Below are 17,238 nucleotides of genomic sequence, written 5' to 3' on the forward strand. Positions count from 1 at the left end.
GTAGATATACTCTATAAATTATTCATAGCAGCAATCAGAGACATGGCCAGCCAACTTTTTCTTAGTTAATCTGCTTCACATCCTTGAAATGTATGCCTTCATTCAGATCCGACATAAATTTTCAACTACAATCAAAGATGTATGAACACCTCTAAAAATTACAGAAATTTGCAACGCACCAGGTCGCCCTACCTTGGAGCAGAAGTGCACTTGCTCTGGTAAGAAGCTATGAGCATCTTCAAATGTTGTCTGTTATTAGCAGCACACGACTGCCAACTGGCAAACTCTGGTGAAAACTGCAGGACATGAGCTGAGATAGTATTATAGGATGGATTCCTTCTGCGGTGGTGAATTCTGGGTATGTGTGCTGTCTTCAGTCATTCTCTGTTGATGAAGCCAAAATTTTTTCAATTTGTTTTTCTTGTAAATGAATTTGATATCTTCTTGTTGGATTTTTTTCTCTCTTTCTAATGATGGAAATTATTTTGAAGCGCAAATATTTCAGACCATGGTCCTCAGTTTTATTTATTCTAAAATCTCATTTTAAATTATGCAATGTGGCTGTGTGCCAGCTGCTATGCCTGACTTAAAAAGTGTTGTTTATTTATTGTTGTTGACACAACTTTGACCACATCACTATAACCACAAAGTGGTTCAGGATTTCTGTAATCTCATTTTTCTTCAAAGCGTGGACTTCTGCGTGTTCCATTTTTCTTTCTCATATTCCTTTGACCCCTCGAGCTCAGTCCTTTATAGTTTTATATTTCTCAGTGATTATTTCTTCACGGTATAAATATTTACAACCATGCGCTTTGCAGGCAATTATATATATGCTCCCGTATTCACATACATATACATACTAATATATTGCATGAATATATTATAGATATAATACATTACTGAATATATTATAGATATGTTACATTACAGATATAGAAACAAAAACATATAGAATATATACATATAAACCACTATACTTATAAATATTATCTATATATATATCACTTTATGTTTGTGCTATCTAGAACGACAGCTTGGTCTTTGATAACACCTGGCCACATCTGACGCCATGCTTCATAAGCACAGTGGTCACGTGTGCTCCCTGTCTCTTGTTTTGGTTGGGCCTCCCTGGTCACGTGTACTTCATAGAGGCCAGTCACAGAGCCAAATGTCACCAGTCCTTTTCGGCGTCGCCTCTGAACACTGGGAAAGTTGTGAGTAAGACCTGCAAACCATAGAAGCTCGGAGACTCCATCATGGACAAAACCGGGCATGTCCAGTCGTCTTCCTCTGAACAAAGTGACCGACGATTGGTCCGATGGACACAAGACTAATTAACTGAGATCCCTAAATAGCTAACTTTCTTTCTTTTTTATTTTCTTTCTCCTTTATTGTTGTGTCGTTTTCTCTTTTTACTGTCAGCCTCTCAAACACAAACACATTGCGCTGTAAAAGGATAAATTTCATTAATAAAATGTTAACTGATTATTACTTGCAATTATCTGCCACTATGTTAAACTCTGTGTGTGTGTGTGCTACTTCTATCATCAACGTAGGTCTGTGGCTGCATGACAGTGATGAGCGCTACTTCGAGTTGTGGTCCTTGCGTCCAGTGAAGACAGTTCACCTGCCGACTTCACGGGGTCGGGGATTCTGCTGATCACGACAGTATGTGATGATGTATAAGTAGTACCTGTTACAAGCTGCAATAACTTTATTATTTTGGATTGTAATAGATCGCATACTGTATATATCTATAATTCTGATATATCGGAGGTTTTCTACCACGTGCTAGTGTTTACCTTGTAATAAACTAACGGGATAAAATATCTTGCCAAATTTTCTTCACTTTATCTACTTTTTTCCCCTGAACAATGAATCAGATTTCTTGTAGTCTGATTTTAACTTTTTTCACCTCACGTTTCGTTTATCTACATTGTGTCGGAGTTCTCTTGTTTGTTTGTTAGATAATATTACAGTAGTAATTTTAACTACTTCATCGACTTGACATGTTGAATAATCAATATAGAATTACTTTTATTGCTTTTGTTAACTGTCCGCAGGTGATGGCAACACTGATGACACAATACGAGCGATCACGTGGAGTTATTACATCGTCCATACTCTTTTTATTCTGGCTTTCAAAATCGACTTGTGATGTTATTCCTCTCTACACAAAAATTATGTTGGAGGTAAACAATTTTAAGTGTAAACATGTACAGTTTCAATTAAAATGCGACGGTAATATCCCTACAGCAATTTTTTTTTAAAGTTGAAAATAAGTTCAACTCTGTACTTAACCTAGCGACAGCCAATCACGTATGGTACCTACTACATGACAATCAAGGTTACCCAGACTTTCTCGTCCCTTGCATACATGAGGACATCTTATTGACACTGTTAAAACTGTCCCTAGTTTCTCGTCGTTTCTTAGTACTAAAATGTAGTAGATGCTCTATACCCGATACTTCGAGATGTGTGCTTCCATCCACTACCTCGGCATCCCGGGTGGCGCTGACGCCAGGTCAGGTGGTTGTTGAAACATCCCCCATCCCGTACTCTCCCTATTTGTCTCGAGTTCACATCTCTTCGTGGACCAATCACATTACAGGGATCTTGATCTTCTTCTTTGTCCTTTTGTGATTTTTGTGACAGTCTTTTGATGTAGTTAATAGTTGTCATCATGGTTGTAATATGTTCGATCTATTGCTGTCTCTCAAGTTGTAATACCTACAGTAGTGTGACTAATGTTTACTTTGAACAGTAGCGATGGGGTTATTTAATGCAGCACTATTATTATTTAGTTATTTTAATAGTCATTTTTAATCTTGATAAATTATTGAAAGTGTCAGAAATATGCTAGTAGCTCCGTTACTTAATGCTATGAAGCTTCGAATACCACTTGTCTTTAAAGGCAATCTTTATTTTCGAGGTAGTGGAAACGGAAACTTTATTGTTGTCATACTATTCTACAGGAATACAAGACTGACATGAGTAGTTTTAGTGCTCACATCATTAATCACGTGATGACCATTGCCTTGACCCTGCTGTACGCCTTTGCTGACCCGGTGGCTGTGGCAGCGTACATCAAGGAACATCCGAGCACTAGAGTAAGGCATTTAAAGCTCATTTTTATTTTTATTTTATTAAATAAACTGCTACATACCAATGGATTTTTAATTCAACGTGTGTGGCATCTACACCATCGGTTCTGTCTCTAGGAGGACTAGACAGTCGTGAAAGAACTGACTGGATAGAGATTTATGCAGAAGATGGAAAAATATGCTTTTAACTATTATTTACGGGTGTAATTGCACTTTATGACAAACATTACATATTTGATACGTTGATGAATTGGTTAATACAAGAATATTAGAAAGCCACTCATATACTTTCTATACTTGTGTAAATTTCTATTTTGATATATGCCTATTATATTTTACTGAAAGAACACTTGATTTATTTTTAAAATAACCTTATGAGTACTTTTGCTTGCTTCAAAGAAAAATTATCTAAATGTGGTAATTTCTTTACTAGCATATGTTTATGCGATTAGCTCTTTTTATTTTCAGAGGTGTCATGTGTCGATTTTCCTTGATTTGACATTGTCATACACTCATTGATATGAAACAAGTTAAATCCATCATTTCTTTAATTTCAGGAGCTCAGTCCAGAAACAACATCATCGTTCTTCAATCGAATGATATTCTTCTGGTTTACCAGGTACATAATACATACATAACTACGAATGTAGATGCATAAATACAAACAAAGATACATGCATAATACGAACATTACACTATATCAGTGCACAAGCTCACATTTCTGGTGATATTTCAAGTATTACAAAGTATCCCATTTTTTCCTTAACATATTTAACTTGTGTAACATATTAAACCTTCATAGCATCTTTATCTATAACATGTTTAATTATATTTCATATTTTAACTCTTAACTTTCACAGAATGATTATCATTGGTTACAAACGAGGTATTGAGATGACGGATGTCTGGGATCTGAACCCCCGGGATACAAGCAGAGTTTTGATGGCGCGGTTCAACCAGCTTTGGCAACAGGAAGTGCGCCGCTTCCATCGGTCTGTTTTCCATCTACCGTCTATCGTATAATTACATATTTTATTTTTCACTTATAATGAGATGCTTGGTGGCAGTGGCTAACGTGCCTTTCCCCATCATAGTGAGTATTTTGTCTCCGACATGTCTCTCTCTGGATGTGACCCCCTCTTACACTGCTGACCTTAGATGATTTTATCCGGGTACTTCAGTGTGTGTGCATGCGTGTAGCTGTTTATGCTTTTGATGCCTGCCCTTAAAAGCTGTGTGTTCGTGCGCCTGCAGGAATGATTGGTGGATGGATGGATTGATTCACGATCATCCACGCTAAAGAATGCGCCATTAAACTATCAAAGATCCCCGCGCCTTTTCTAATTTCCATCTTTAAGAAGTATAGCTCTGGCAATCAGTCCATGTTAAAGGCTCAGCCCTATGGATCGTATACAGACAGATCTTACATGAAGAATGTTGCTCAATTTATATTTTTCTTGTCCTCTGTTTCTTATCCTTGTTTTCTTGTACCTCCTTTTCTTCTTCGTAGTTTTCTCGATGAAACCCAAAGAAAAATCTCTGCTATTAAAAGAGTGCTAAAATGCTTTCTTATGATTTACTACTCATCTGGGAATGAAACAAACTTAATTAAATAATGTCTTCTTTTTCTGATTTCTACAGTTTCTCGCTAAACTTTGTACCAGTTAAATATATAAGTGATAAGAAAAAACGCCTAAGCAAAACAACATCGTCGACTAAAGAGACTTTGAAAGCTGATAACTGCGAAAGTCTTCCTTTGCTGGGGAATAAAATTTCTGAAACGATGCAGAACAACGGGTCTCTCACTTCAGTTACCTCGGCAACTGAGAGCTGTTTGACAGACAGCAAACCTGCTCCGAACCAAAGCCCGGTGCAAGGAACTCAGTACCAGACACTGGTTCAGAATCCAGCTTTTCCCAGTGGAAAACTCGATCGTGGGCTTGAAGAATCCGTCAAAGACAAAGTCAGTTTTCGTCAGAATGAGTCCCAGCAAACCAAAGACCATACAACCAGCGATGCCCCTTCTTTAACCAAAGTGCTTGTGAAGCAGTTTGCTGGACAGATGACCGTCCTACTGATCCAGAGACTGTTGTCAGATGCTTTTTTCATTGTGACCACACTTGTCTTTGGGTGAGTGGATTTTGTTTTGTTTTGTTTTTGTTCCATGTAGGAATAAGCCTTTCGCTTAGTAACACATACCTTGACTATAAGAATGAAGAGTTCCCAATTACGTTTGACAGAAATAACACATTGTCACACATTGCAGCTGCTGTTTACACAAACTGTAGTCACCAAGTCTATAAACACTTTATCTATCAGGTCACGGGGATGAAAAGATCGAAAAGTTTTATGCAGATGTCCTAAACACTTGAGAAAAATCACACTTGACTCTTATTCGTGGTTTTCAGATAAGTGTGACACCACATTGTTGCTTTTAGGATACTTTTAGAGAGAGGGACTGATCCCGTGAAGCAACTGAACGATGACAATAAAGTCCTTCTGCCATTTGTGTATCAGACGGGTTCTCATTGGACAGCATCATTTTTTTTTTCATTTCAAGTTTCACTGAAGTTTTTCTTTCTTTTTTTTTTTTTTTTTTTTTTTTTGTTCTTGGGTGTGTTGTAAACACTTCGCACCAGGCTTCTTTTCTCTCTCCATTACTTTCTGTTTTCCTAATTTTCTTTTAAAATGTTCGTCTGTAGGATAGTGCAGCATTTGCTAATTTTAATGCACAGAAAAAATTCCAAATGTTTATTTTAGTCATTTAAATGAACCATAGTTCGCTGTGCGGTGAGTGACAATAAATTATAAGAGCTGGCTTCAGATTTGTGTCAGAAAGTATCTTTGTGTGTGTGTTGCAGGGAGCTGATCACTCACCTGAACAGCAGACGACCGGGACAGGAATGGCAGGGTTATGTCCTGGCACTGACCTTGTTTGTCTGCGGACTCCTGCGAGCCGTTTTCTACGCCTGCTCCAACTACAGGGCCTACTACACGGGTCTTCAAATCAAGTCTGTGGTTATTGGGGCTGTATACTGCAAGGTACCTGAAAGCCATGCTCCTCCCTAAAAATCTGAAATCTTTCACGAATTATTCACTATTTTAATCTTCATAAATATATATCTCAGAATACCTAATACAAGCCTTCTCTAAACGGTGCAATAATTATATTATTCACAAATTTTTTTAAAATTTAATTTGTTTTAAATAAAGGCTCTCAGAATAAACAATGCCACCAGAAAGACAGCTACCATTGGCGAGGTTGTCAACCTCATGGCTGTGGACGCCCAAAGGCTGCAAGAATTCATCAGCAGATTGTTCTTCGGCATGACTATACCCTTCCTCCTGGTGGCTGTGGTTGCCTTGATGTACATCAGGGTGGGAGTCTCTGCATTTGCTGGGATTGTCCTGCTGTTGCTGCTAGTCCCATTAAACGGCCTGGTGGGTGTCCTTCAGAAGAGGTTTCAAATTCGGAACCTAACTAACAAAGACAAGAGAGTGAAGCTTATCAACGAGATTCTCAACGGAATAAAGGTAGGAATCGCAAGAAAGTAACGATTATATATACGTAATTATTTTTACAAACTCATCAACAAAATAGACCTCAAGCATGTGGAATGTATGTTGGTTGTTTATTTGTATTCAAGTATTTTAAGCTCTCCTCTCTCTGTCTACGTCTTCAGGTTTGTATATGTATTTTGTGAATGCTCCGACCTTTTTATATGACTGAATTTTTTATCATCTAGAATGACAATCAAACACATGCGATTTTGTAGAAAAATTCAGTACAAATGGGTACTAAACATAATCTTCTTCAAATTAATTTAAGTTGATATTTTTTTACATCAAGTCACAAACTACCGACTACTGTTCATTAAGAGTCGCAATTATCAAAGTCCCTGGAACAAGTGACACTAATCAGAGGTCATCATGAGATGTGTTTATTTATATTGCATGTGTAGGTGGTGAAACTGTACGCCTGGGAACCCTCTCTGGAGCGACGGGTGAATGATGTGAGAGATCAGGAGATCTCCAGTCTGCTGAAAGTAGCTTTGCTCCACATGGTTCTTGGACTATGCTGGAGTATTGTCCCTTTCCTCGTCAGTTTTCCTTTGTCTTTCTTTGGGCTTAGATAATAGCTTAGTATGCCGATGCATTGCTTTAAATAATTACGAAAAAATAATATATATGTTTATGAGCAAGTGTGTGACAAATAAATTTCATTCTATATTTACATAATTTTTTACCCCCCGAAATTTCGCAAAAAGGATTGTGTGTATGTCTAAAGAGACTAGCAATATTAGTGTCAACTCCTTTATTATTTTTACACATGTTTATAACCTGTCATAATTATTTACAATAGTCACTCCACACTTACATCGCCTCCATGACTTCAACAAGTCAACAGCTAACGCTAAAGTGCGCATGATTATTATGCAGGTGACCCTGGCGACCTACGGAACGTTTGTACTAGTCGAGAACGACAACTTTCTGACTACGAGCGATGCTTTCGTCATCATGTCGCTTTTCCAAATCTTGGCACCGCCCCTCGACTACCTGTCCCTCCTCATCTCCTTCACGGTGCAGGTAGCAAAACAGGTGTTTCGTGCTCAGTTAACCTTGCTGCTATGAATATCTTTTCCCACTCGTATTTGCCTCGTCTTTTGGTAGGTTCATCAAACCATACACAGATATCAGAGCAGAATTTGCATTTAAATTATTATTCTTTACAAATATTTACGTCTGTATTAAATATAAATGAACATTGGCGATAATGACAAAGGTGAAGATTATTTGTTTGTGTTGATAAAGATGTTTTAACCTTAATACAATCCTTTCCTCTCACAAGCCATTTCCCGATTCCTGTACATATTTTTTGTTTGTTCCAGGCGAAGGTGTCCGTGGGCAGAATTAACAAATTTCTTTGCAGTGAAGAAAGGGACAACACGATGGTGACTCAGGAATCTCACTCGAGTGTGTTTCTGGAAACATTTAATAACTATTTATACTGGTCATTATAGTCACTCTACGACAACATAAATATGGAGAATATTAACGTTTTCTTTCCTGAGAGAACCAGACAGATGATTACATCCGTTCAATCATTTTTGCAATAAACATGGTTTTTAAAAGCAAAACAAAACATTAAAAATTATAAAAGATTGATTATTCGAGTTTTCAATTGTTTTTTTGATTTACCTACTTCTTTTATAAGAAGACGATTACTTTCCTTTGTGGGTAGATAACGCCGTCTGCATTGAAGATGCCTCGTTAACATGGGACGACATCGCAAAACCGACTCTGGAAAAGTAAACGAGTTTTCGTTTTGTTTTGTTTTTTTTTCTTGAATTGACTATAATCCTTTAAAGGACTAATACAATGTATTTTTTTCAAACGATTGTGTAAATCACAATATTATTTCACCATATCTGGGTAAATACCCTTTTTATGATCTCGAAATCCTCTACAATCACGCACCGAAAGAGGTCAAAATCGTGTACCTTCCTCCATTGCTTTATGGTCTACTCGTACCTCATCTTTATGTTGTTCAGTGTGTTTATACGCACCTCACTGTCAACTGATTGTTATCTTTCATTTATCATTATTGGTTTGTGCAGAGAGTGCCATCTATCTTGGCTGTGGACTGCTCGTTATACCCAGATTCAAGAATTTTTATCATGAACTGTTCTTGCTATATTTCATGTTTAGCGTTGTTTTCAATTTGATTTTATATACTTTAAATGGATGCACTTTTATAAAGTTTGTTCTTTACGTCTAGCATCAACCTGAAGATTCCAGAAGGTCGTCTGGTGGCTGTGGTGGGTCAGGCTGGTGCCGGCAAGTCGTCTCTTATCAACGCCATCCTTGGAGAAATGACGAAAACACGAGGACACATCGCTGTCAAAGTGAGCTCCCTTGCATAGCGTGTATCTTTGGTTTTATTTAATAAAATCCCGAGTAAATTAGAAATTGCAATTATATCATTCTGATACTAATAACTCTTTTGCGGAAAAATTAAATAAGAGATTACTTGTTAGAGTTAACTACTGTATTCTGAGCAGGGTGCCATAGCCTATGTGCCACAGCAAGCGTGGATCCAGAACGCAACAGTCCGTGACAACGTGCTTTTTGGCAAAGCGTATCAAGCGGAGAGATACAAGACAGTGATAAGGGCCTGCCAGCTGGAGCGTGACCTGTCCATCCTTCCAGCAGGCGACCTGACAGAGATAGGCGAGAAGGTATATTCAGTTTCCTCCCATAGAGACGATTTAGAGATTGCGATCTATCTTGGTCGTGATGCTGCGAGTTTTAAGTTCCCATCATCCTCATCATCATCTTCGTCAGCAGCAGCAGCAGCAGCAGCTCCACCACCACCTGAAAAATTGATGTTATTACTACTTCTTCAAGGGTACCAATCTAAGCGGTGGCCAAAAGCAGCGCGTGAGCCTGGCACGTGCCGTCTACAGCGACAGGGACGTCTACCTGCTGGACGATCCCCTCTCCGCCGTCGACAGTCACGTGGGCAAAGCCCTTTTCCGTGATGTTATCGGCCCACAGGGTCTTCTAAAAGGAAAGGTAAGTCCTGGTTCTCTGTGTGTATATATATATATGTCTTAATTTTAGGTGACCTGAATAAGTCTTCTGATGTCACATGATCTATGATGCAGACGCGCGTGCTGGTGACGCATGGTGTGCACTGGCTGCCGCTGGTGGAGGAGGTGGTGGTTTTGAGGGGAGGGCGCATTGTAGAAACCGGCAGCTACTCAGAGCTGATGCTCTACAACGGGCATCTGGCCCAGTTCCTGCGCTCCTGTCTGCTCGACTTTAACCAACCTCTTCAGGTGTACAGGGCGGACCATCAGGAAGAAGTCGAAAATGAAAGTAGCACGGACGAAGAAGGTGCAAAAGAAAACTAGTCCTATGTCTGTTCCTCTTTCTTGTCTGTTTTGATTCGCTCACACCTGAAAGAAATGAAGAAAGAAAGAATAAAAGAAAGAAAAAGGAAAGAGAAGGAAATCCCAAAAATTAAAAACTAAAAATAAATACATTAATAAAGGAACGAGTGAGAAAGAGAGAAGTATAGAATATATATCCATTAACCTACTATACTTTATATTTATTTTGCGCAAGGTTTTTTTTATTACATACAAACATCAGTTAGAAGTGCCAGACTACCTCTGTGTATCATCGTAGCCCAGCGGCTATGAGGGATAATCTTTTATGAAGGTTTGTTTCCATGGCTACAGTGATGACGATGGAAAAGAAGATCTTTGAAGACGTTACCTCCGATGCGTATTCGTCTGGAAATGAAACTTACGAGCATTTCCGAAAAAGAAAGAGGTATTACTTCATTAGCACTTCTTTAATAAAGAAGTGAACACAGCAAGACTATTTACATGAGCACATGTTTTGTGTTCACTTTAATTTCTATTGTTTATCATTTGAAAATGCTTAAAATGCTTTTAATAATATATAATTAAATTAAATTAACAGTATTAATGGTAATATCCTTCGTCAAACGAGATTTTGATGATCCCGTAGTGAGCAGGTTACATCCGGGTTGTGAATCTTGTAACGAAGCTCTTGACTAGTCTTTTTTTATTTTGAGCAAAAATAACTTTAAGGTTTTATTAGTCAAAAGGTGACAGGAGATTCCTGATGCCTGTTATCAAAGTAAATATTGTCCTGACCACCGCCGACAGTACTGACGAGTTGTCATTCTTCGCAGGAAAGATAAGCTAGAGAGACGACGGTTGTCTCAAGCCCCGATGTTGTCATCGGTGAAAGAAAGCAGTCAAGTTGGGGAGGATGATGTTGACGAGGAAGCTGGAAAATTAGTGATGACGGAGAAACTCTTGAAAGGGCGTGTAAGCAAACTCATTAAGCTTTAATCGTAATTTCACACTTTCAGACCTTTGTCATGTTGATGACAAATACAAACACTCGCCATGTTGACTGTCATACAACAGACAGACAAGCACATAGTTTCTCTACCATATAGGAAGGCAGACAGACAAACAGACAGGCAGACAAGTTTTTTGATGTGTCCTTCTCATGACAAAATGTTTTTAATATACAGTTTTTATCATTTTTGTAACTTCTTGTCTTCTTATTTTAAAAAAAAAAAATTGCTTGTCGAAATCTATCCCATTTTTATTTGACAGGTATCCACGAGTGTGTACCTCGCCCATCCTAAAGCAGGAGGTCTGTTAACTGTTCTTCTGGGAATTGCAAGTTTCTTTGCTTTCCAAGCAACAAGTGTGGTGGCCAATTTCTGGCTCCGAGACTGGACCGAAGATCCTCTACTTAACAACCAATCGTCTTGGGGATCAGAAGAGTTTGTGCAAAGAAACTATTTCTATTTGCTCTGCTACGGGATGTTTGGAATAGCGCAAGGTTAGTTTTAATATTTAATTGATATTTAGTTTTATTATGGCTTCCTATTCTAGAAACTCATTATCACTTAATGGAACACGAACAATACGTTACTTTTGATGACGATGATGATGATGATGATTTTTGTTTCATATCTGATAAATCCGTTAATTATTTCAAAAGTGTTAGTAAAAAAAAAAAAAATAAATAAATAAACCGTTGATTTCACTTTCGGTAGCAAAATATAATTATCTGTAATGAATGTTTGAAGTGTTCTTCCTGATCGTCTTCAACTACCTCCACTGGACGAGAGCGGTTCGGGCCAGCAAACGTCTCCATGAACGACTGATTAACAGGCTCTTGCAAGCGCCAATGGCATTCTTCGACACAACTCCTCTTGGGCGCATCATGAACAGAGTGTCGTCCGACATGGAGATTGTAGGTGAACAAACTAAAACTTCATCTTGATAAACTGAGCTGAATGTTTTACTGCATGAGTCTTTAGGTTTGTTTATTTTTGCAGGAACTGAAAGTAGCCTAAATCATTTTTTAATTCCTGTCAATATTCACATCCGTCATTGGCACACATTATTCTATATTTACAGGTTTGTATATGGTTGTAACTTGACTAACTCGTTGTAACTTAACTTTATTGTCAACTTAAAATATAAAAGTTTAATAATTCTAGCAATTTTATAATAACGACTTGAAGCACTTACCTTTTGTACAGTGGTAAGAAAATGCAATGATTATACACATTTGCAGGTGGACAATATTGTGCCTGTCGTCATCCGGGATAACTTATTTACCTTTGGTGTTCTCGTTGCCACTCTGGTAGTCATCAGCATTATCTCACCCTTCATCATTATTTTCCTTGTGCTGTTGGCAATCTTCATCTACTTTGCCTTTGTGAGTTTCCAGTTTATTAACACAATAGGCCTCCTGTATACTTACGTGCAGATGCTAATTTATTGAACTCGATTCTGTGTGCTGCATTTCCCTTCTTTACCATTTATTGGAACAATTTCTGTACTTTTAAGTCTTAATTTCATGCATAGTAGCTATTTTTTATATCAATACAGACTATGTTTTCCTTAATTTCATCGATGATCTTAGCTAAACATGATTTAGGTGCATCATTAACATAATCAAGATACATTCCATTACACTTTTGAGCCAAGGCAAAAGGATAGATTAATCCATCGCTGTTAGTTCTGGCTCCTTCTCTGTTTACTTGTTTATAATTTCTGTGTCTGCCTGTCTGTCTCTGTCTGTCTCTGTCTCTTTCTCTGTCTCTGTCTCAGTTCAAAGCCTATATTCCAACATCTCGGCAATGTCGGCGGATGGAATCAGTCACCCGTTCTCCTATCTTCGCTCACCTCAGTGAAACCATGAGTGGGGTGGCCACGATACGAGCTTACAAGGCTACAGATCGCTTCATAAGCATTTCCGAATCACGGGTGGACACCAACCAGACTTACTTCTACGGTTACATCGCCGGTCTCAGGTAAGACCCGTCACGTGCCAATAAGTGTTCTGTCTATAAAACCTGCAATGTCCTCCAGATGTAATAACTATAGATCACTATAAATCACACAGATCATTTTCAACAGCAATCTCAATATTCTCGATCTTCAGGTGGTGTCAGATGCTGATGGACACTCTTACTTTCATTATGGTGTTCCTTGCCGCAGTGCTGGAAGTGGTCGCCTCAGACAGTTCAGGTGGAAGTGTTGGGTTGTCTGTGTCCTATGCTTTACAGGTAGGCTATTCCTTTGAATTTCAGTGAGTCTGTCACATCTTTTATCGCCAAATTCTTCAAAGCAAAGATTGCATGAGTGGCAATGCTTTATCGAGATTGAAGCTAGTTATAAAAACTTCCTCTGTTTTCTCTTAACTCTTCAGACAATATATAGTATAGTAAAACCAGCAATACTGTTTGTTATTTTATTATAGATAAGCTATCAAACTTACCGATCTCGAGATCAACACTATTTGTTACAGCTCAGTTACCGCATGACCAGTCTTGCCAGACTCGCCACTGACTTTGAGACCAACGTTGTCGCCGTGGAAAGAGTGAAAGAGTACTCTGAGGTCGAGACCGAGGTTGGTGCTTGCTAAATGGTATCATAGTCTCCAATGTATCTTATTCATACATGATTGGTATAAATATTTAATTATTGACTATTATTGCTTATTTTCAGTGTCAGTATCTTGGCGGGCCTCAAGATATTTTTCATTATTATGAGCTTCATTCGCACACTGTATCTAAAACATTTTCATAGATTATTGTCAGCTAGCAATTACAGAAACCTGTTTACTAATATGTTAAAATTGTATTCTGTTAATGTAAGGTGTGTATATAATTATGTGTGTGCACTTTCGTGTATATAGGGCGCTTTGAGCTTAATTTCGGAGATATAGTGATATTAATAATACTTATATTAATTATTATTATATTAATTACATGTTATTTTATGATTATTATTATTAAACGAAGAATAAAATTAAATACAGAAAACTCAAAAAGGAGTTAAATAACACGAACAAGACCTAAGAGTAACACAATATTGCAAAAGCATTATGGGAAAGGTTGTTAGGATGTTTACTGTTTACTGTTACTGTAGATTAATAATTGAAGATTAAATTAGCTACTTCACAAAATTGTTCTTTCATTCTCAAATGTGGGTTTATTTTCCCTTCTTAGGCACCGTGGTTTGTGGATACTTACCGCCCAGACCTCAACTGGCCATCTCGAGGAGAAGTCGAGTTGAAGGACCTCACCGTGCGCTACCGCCCCAAACTTCCTCTTGTACTAAAGGGACTGAACTGCGTACTCAGGGGAGGTGAAAAGGTCAGTTGCTGTTGCTTGTCATAAATAAACGTTACAATATGTGTTGTAAGTTATTATATAGTTTTAGACGCCTTTATTTGTTTTCCTTGACATGACACATTTCTCTTGTGTAAGAAAAATACAGAATTCGTAGCTAGGCGGCCATAAAGACAAAGATTTAAACAAAGACCGTGGAAGTCGGTGTCAAGCACTCTTTCTCCTCCGCCATTCACTTTCCCTGATAATGGCTGCAAGATGGGAGGAGTAAGGAAGAAGGGGTTCAAGCACACGTCCGAGGGACCTTCGAGCAGCTGATCTTCTGCTTCAAAGCCAAAGAGACTGATCAGGTCTTGCAGAAATTCGTGATTCCCAATGTACTGAATGTAGTATAAGACCGCCTGTGTTCGCAACATCGAACAAAGAGGGAGGACAGCTGCAGGTCACTAAGTCAAATAATTTTAGCAGGTATCTGGTCCTGAATTTAAAGTTTATTTAACAGGATAGTCGAATTTTTTCATTTTTTGTCTTCCGTTTTTTAATTAAAACTTTTTTGCATGCAGATTGGTGTGGTAGGGCGAACGGGAGCTGGAAAGTCGTCACTGTCGCTGGCGTTGTTCCGGTTGGTTGAGCCGGCAGGGGGGACAATTGTGATTGATGGGGTCAATATTGCTCTTGTGGGACTGCACCAGCTGAGGACGAGAATCACCATACTGCCACAGGTTATTTATTTATTTCTGGTAACCACTGACTAAACACACCTGTCACTGCACGAAATGTTTAACGTCAATATTTATCAGTCGAATAACTGACAAACACTCTTCGCCTGAGCGGAGTGTTTGCTGACAATATTTATCAGTCTTATTACTACCTAAACAAGCTTGATTTTCATGAATGTTTTCCTTCTGTTCAAAAAATGTAAGACTTTAACAATATGAGATCAGATGAGCCTAACGCAATGCCAAATTTATTAACAACTTTTGAAATTATTATTTCTCTCCACAAGAGCACTACTTTGTGAAGAAACCAAGAACTTTTAGCAGCTAAAATAAATGTCATGCTTTTAAGAGTCTATCTTGTCTCCCCGTCCGTTCATGCAAGGTCTACGATGTAGTGTAAATGACACGCAAACATTCAGAACAGACCAAGCCTCATTATATCAAAGATAATGCACTTTGTTATGCCCTACAAAGGACCCTGTACTGTTCTCTGGCACGCTGAGGTTCAACCTTGACCCCACGGGAGGTCGAAGTGACGAGGCATTGTGGAAGGCTCTGAAACAGGCTCACCTACAACACCTGGTGCAAAGTCTTCCAGGTGGCTTGGACTTTAACTGCGGAGACGAGGGGGCCAACCTCAGGTATGCATGACGACGTCCTTCCGTGGTTTTGCATAACTGCCTGATTAAAAAAATTTTTTTTAAAATTCATGTCCCAGTATTGTCTGTGTTGTTTACCACAACAATTGACTTTTAAAGATCGAAACGACATTTGGACAACAGCAATATTTTGTCTTTGGTTTTAGCTACCAGCAGGCAGAGTTTCCAGCAACGACACTTTGATGCCTCTTTAGTTTCATTTTTTAGGTCCCTGGTTTTATTCCTTGCATTTCTTTGTACATGACTGAGTCTATTCCTATAAATATGTGAGGAAACCTAATCGAGTCTAGTTATTCAAATCAGTTAACCAGTGAATAATCCAACAAATGTGTTATAATTGAGTGATCAGTTTATTATAACATTTCACTGTGACTTCTAGCGTGGGTCAGCGCCAGCTGGTGTGTCTGGCTAGAACACTGCTAAAGAAAACCCACCTTCTGGTGCTGGATGAGGCCACGGCTGCCGTTGACATGGAGACGGACGCCCTCATCCAGAAGACCGTGCGGGAGGCTTTTAGTGACTGCACCGTCATCACCATAGCTCACCGCCTGCACACTGTCATGGACTATGACAGGTGAGAAGACGTGTCTTCTCTTGATTTTGTATTCCTATTTATCTTTTGTAAATAAAAAAATCTTCTTGTAGAGTACGGTGTACAATAAGACGGCATTTGCAAGATATGAAAATACATATACTTTGAATGGATAGAAGAGTTCATTTTACGCCCCTAAAATTTTTTTAAAGTTCTCTCTCTCACTCTGCAGGATCATGGTTCTCGACTCTGGGAGAATTGTGGAATTTGATACACCACAACGTCTGATGAATAGTCCTCATTCTGCTTTTGCGAACATGATAAAGGATGCTGAAATGACTGGAAAATTATAAAAACGTTTCTTTCTATCGTGCCCGTTGATCCAGTGCCCACTTGTTGCCTTGCCTGCGTCTCCTTTGGCTGCTTCATTTCGCCTTTAATTCTTGGTCACGTTTGAATAATCAGCATAAATACACTATTTAGTTTGTATTTAATAGCCATTAAAGAAGCATAACATATAAGAAATATAAGTAATAAAAAAGTTACCATCGTTCATTCATTGATTTTATTCTCTCACTGCCTGTGCCTCCTTAAATCGTAAATATTGCACTTACTTTGTTGTGTCTGCTTCATATTTCATCAGTTTTTTTCTGTTGTTGTTGGATTTTTTTCTTGTACATTGATATCGGAAGATGATCAGAAGAATCATAGGGCAAGTATGTTCGAGATTCATCTGGCACGTGCACAACGATCCTAATATTAAGGAACTCGCAGATTTCAAATAATTATCACGAAAGGAAACTCATCCGCGCCACAAAGTTGTTTTATGAATTTTTCCTTGCTAGTAATGCATGAAATGGAAAAACTGAAGTATAAATGTTAAATAATCAGGGAGAGGTCAACATAATTTTATTGTTACTGTTATATTCATACAATTTTACATGAATAAATACATTCTAAGAAGTTCAGTCTTTTCTTTTTTATGTATATGTCAAGATGTGATCTTTCATGTTAGTTC

General features: G+C 38.3%; 1 protein-coding gene across 3 annotated transcripts; it reads left to right on the forward strand.

Annotated features, from left to right (window-relative positions):
- The first annotated feature begins 191 nt into the window (after nt 1-191).
- LOC112557802 (canalicular multispecific organic anion transporter 2-like) lies at nt 192-17,183 on the forward strand. 3 transcript variants are annotated; one of them, XM_025227850.1, is made up of 31 exons: nt 192-358; nt 1,026-1,214; nt 1,557-1,668; nt 2,064-2,192; nt 2,976-3,110; nt 3,662-3,723; nt 3,965-4,096; nt 4,746-5,234; nt 5,966-6,146; nt 6,318-6,638; nt 7,067-7,204; nt 7,545-7,691; nt 7,994-8,078; nt 8,347-8,413; nt 8,884-9,010; nt 9,167-9,343; nt 9,513-9,680; nt 9,773-10,004; nt 10,352-10,445; nt 10,834-10,972; nt 11,270-11,501; nt 11,752-11,918; nt 12,246-12,389; nt 12,785-12,987; nt 13,119-13,242; nt 13,485-13,586; nt 14,188-14,334; nt 14,874-15,032; nt 15,504-15,670; nt 16,068-16,262; nt 16,453-17,183. In XM_025227850.1, exons 4-31 carry the CDS (start codon nt 2,067-2,069, stop codon nt 16,571-16,573), a joined length of 4,581 nt encoding a protein of 1,526 aa, XP_025083635.1. In that variant the 5' UTR covers nt 192-358; nt 1,026-1,214; nt 1,557-1,668; nt 2,064-2,066; the 3' UTR covers nt 16,574-17,183. The 3 variants fall into 3 exon arrangements, with proteins under 3 accessions (XP_025083635.1, XP_025083637.1, XP_025083636.1); XM_025227852.1 differs by lacking the exon at nt 192-358 and having other exon boundaries at nt 1,197-1,299; XM_025227851.1 differs by lacking the exons at nt 192-358; nt 1,026-1,214 and adding an exon at nt 1,295-1,313.
- The last annotated feature ends 55 nt before the right edge of the window (nt 17,184-17,238 follow it).

This window comes from Pomacea canaliculata, linkage group LG2 (genome assembly GCF_003073045.1).
Source record: "Pomacea canaliculata isolate SZHN2017 linkage group LG2, ASM307304v1, whole genome shotgun sequence".
In the NCBI taxonomy this organism is placed as follows: Eukaryota; Metazoa; Mollusca; class Gastropoda; order Architaenioglossa; family Ampullariidae; genus Pomacea; species Pomacea canaliculata.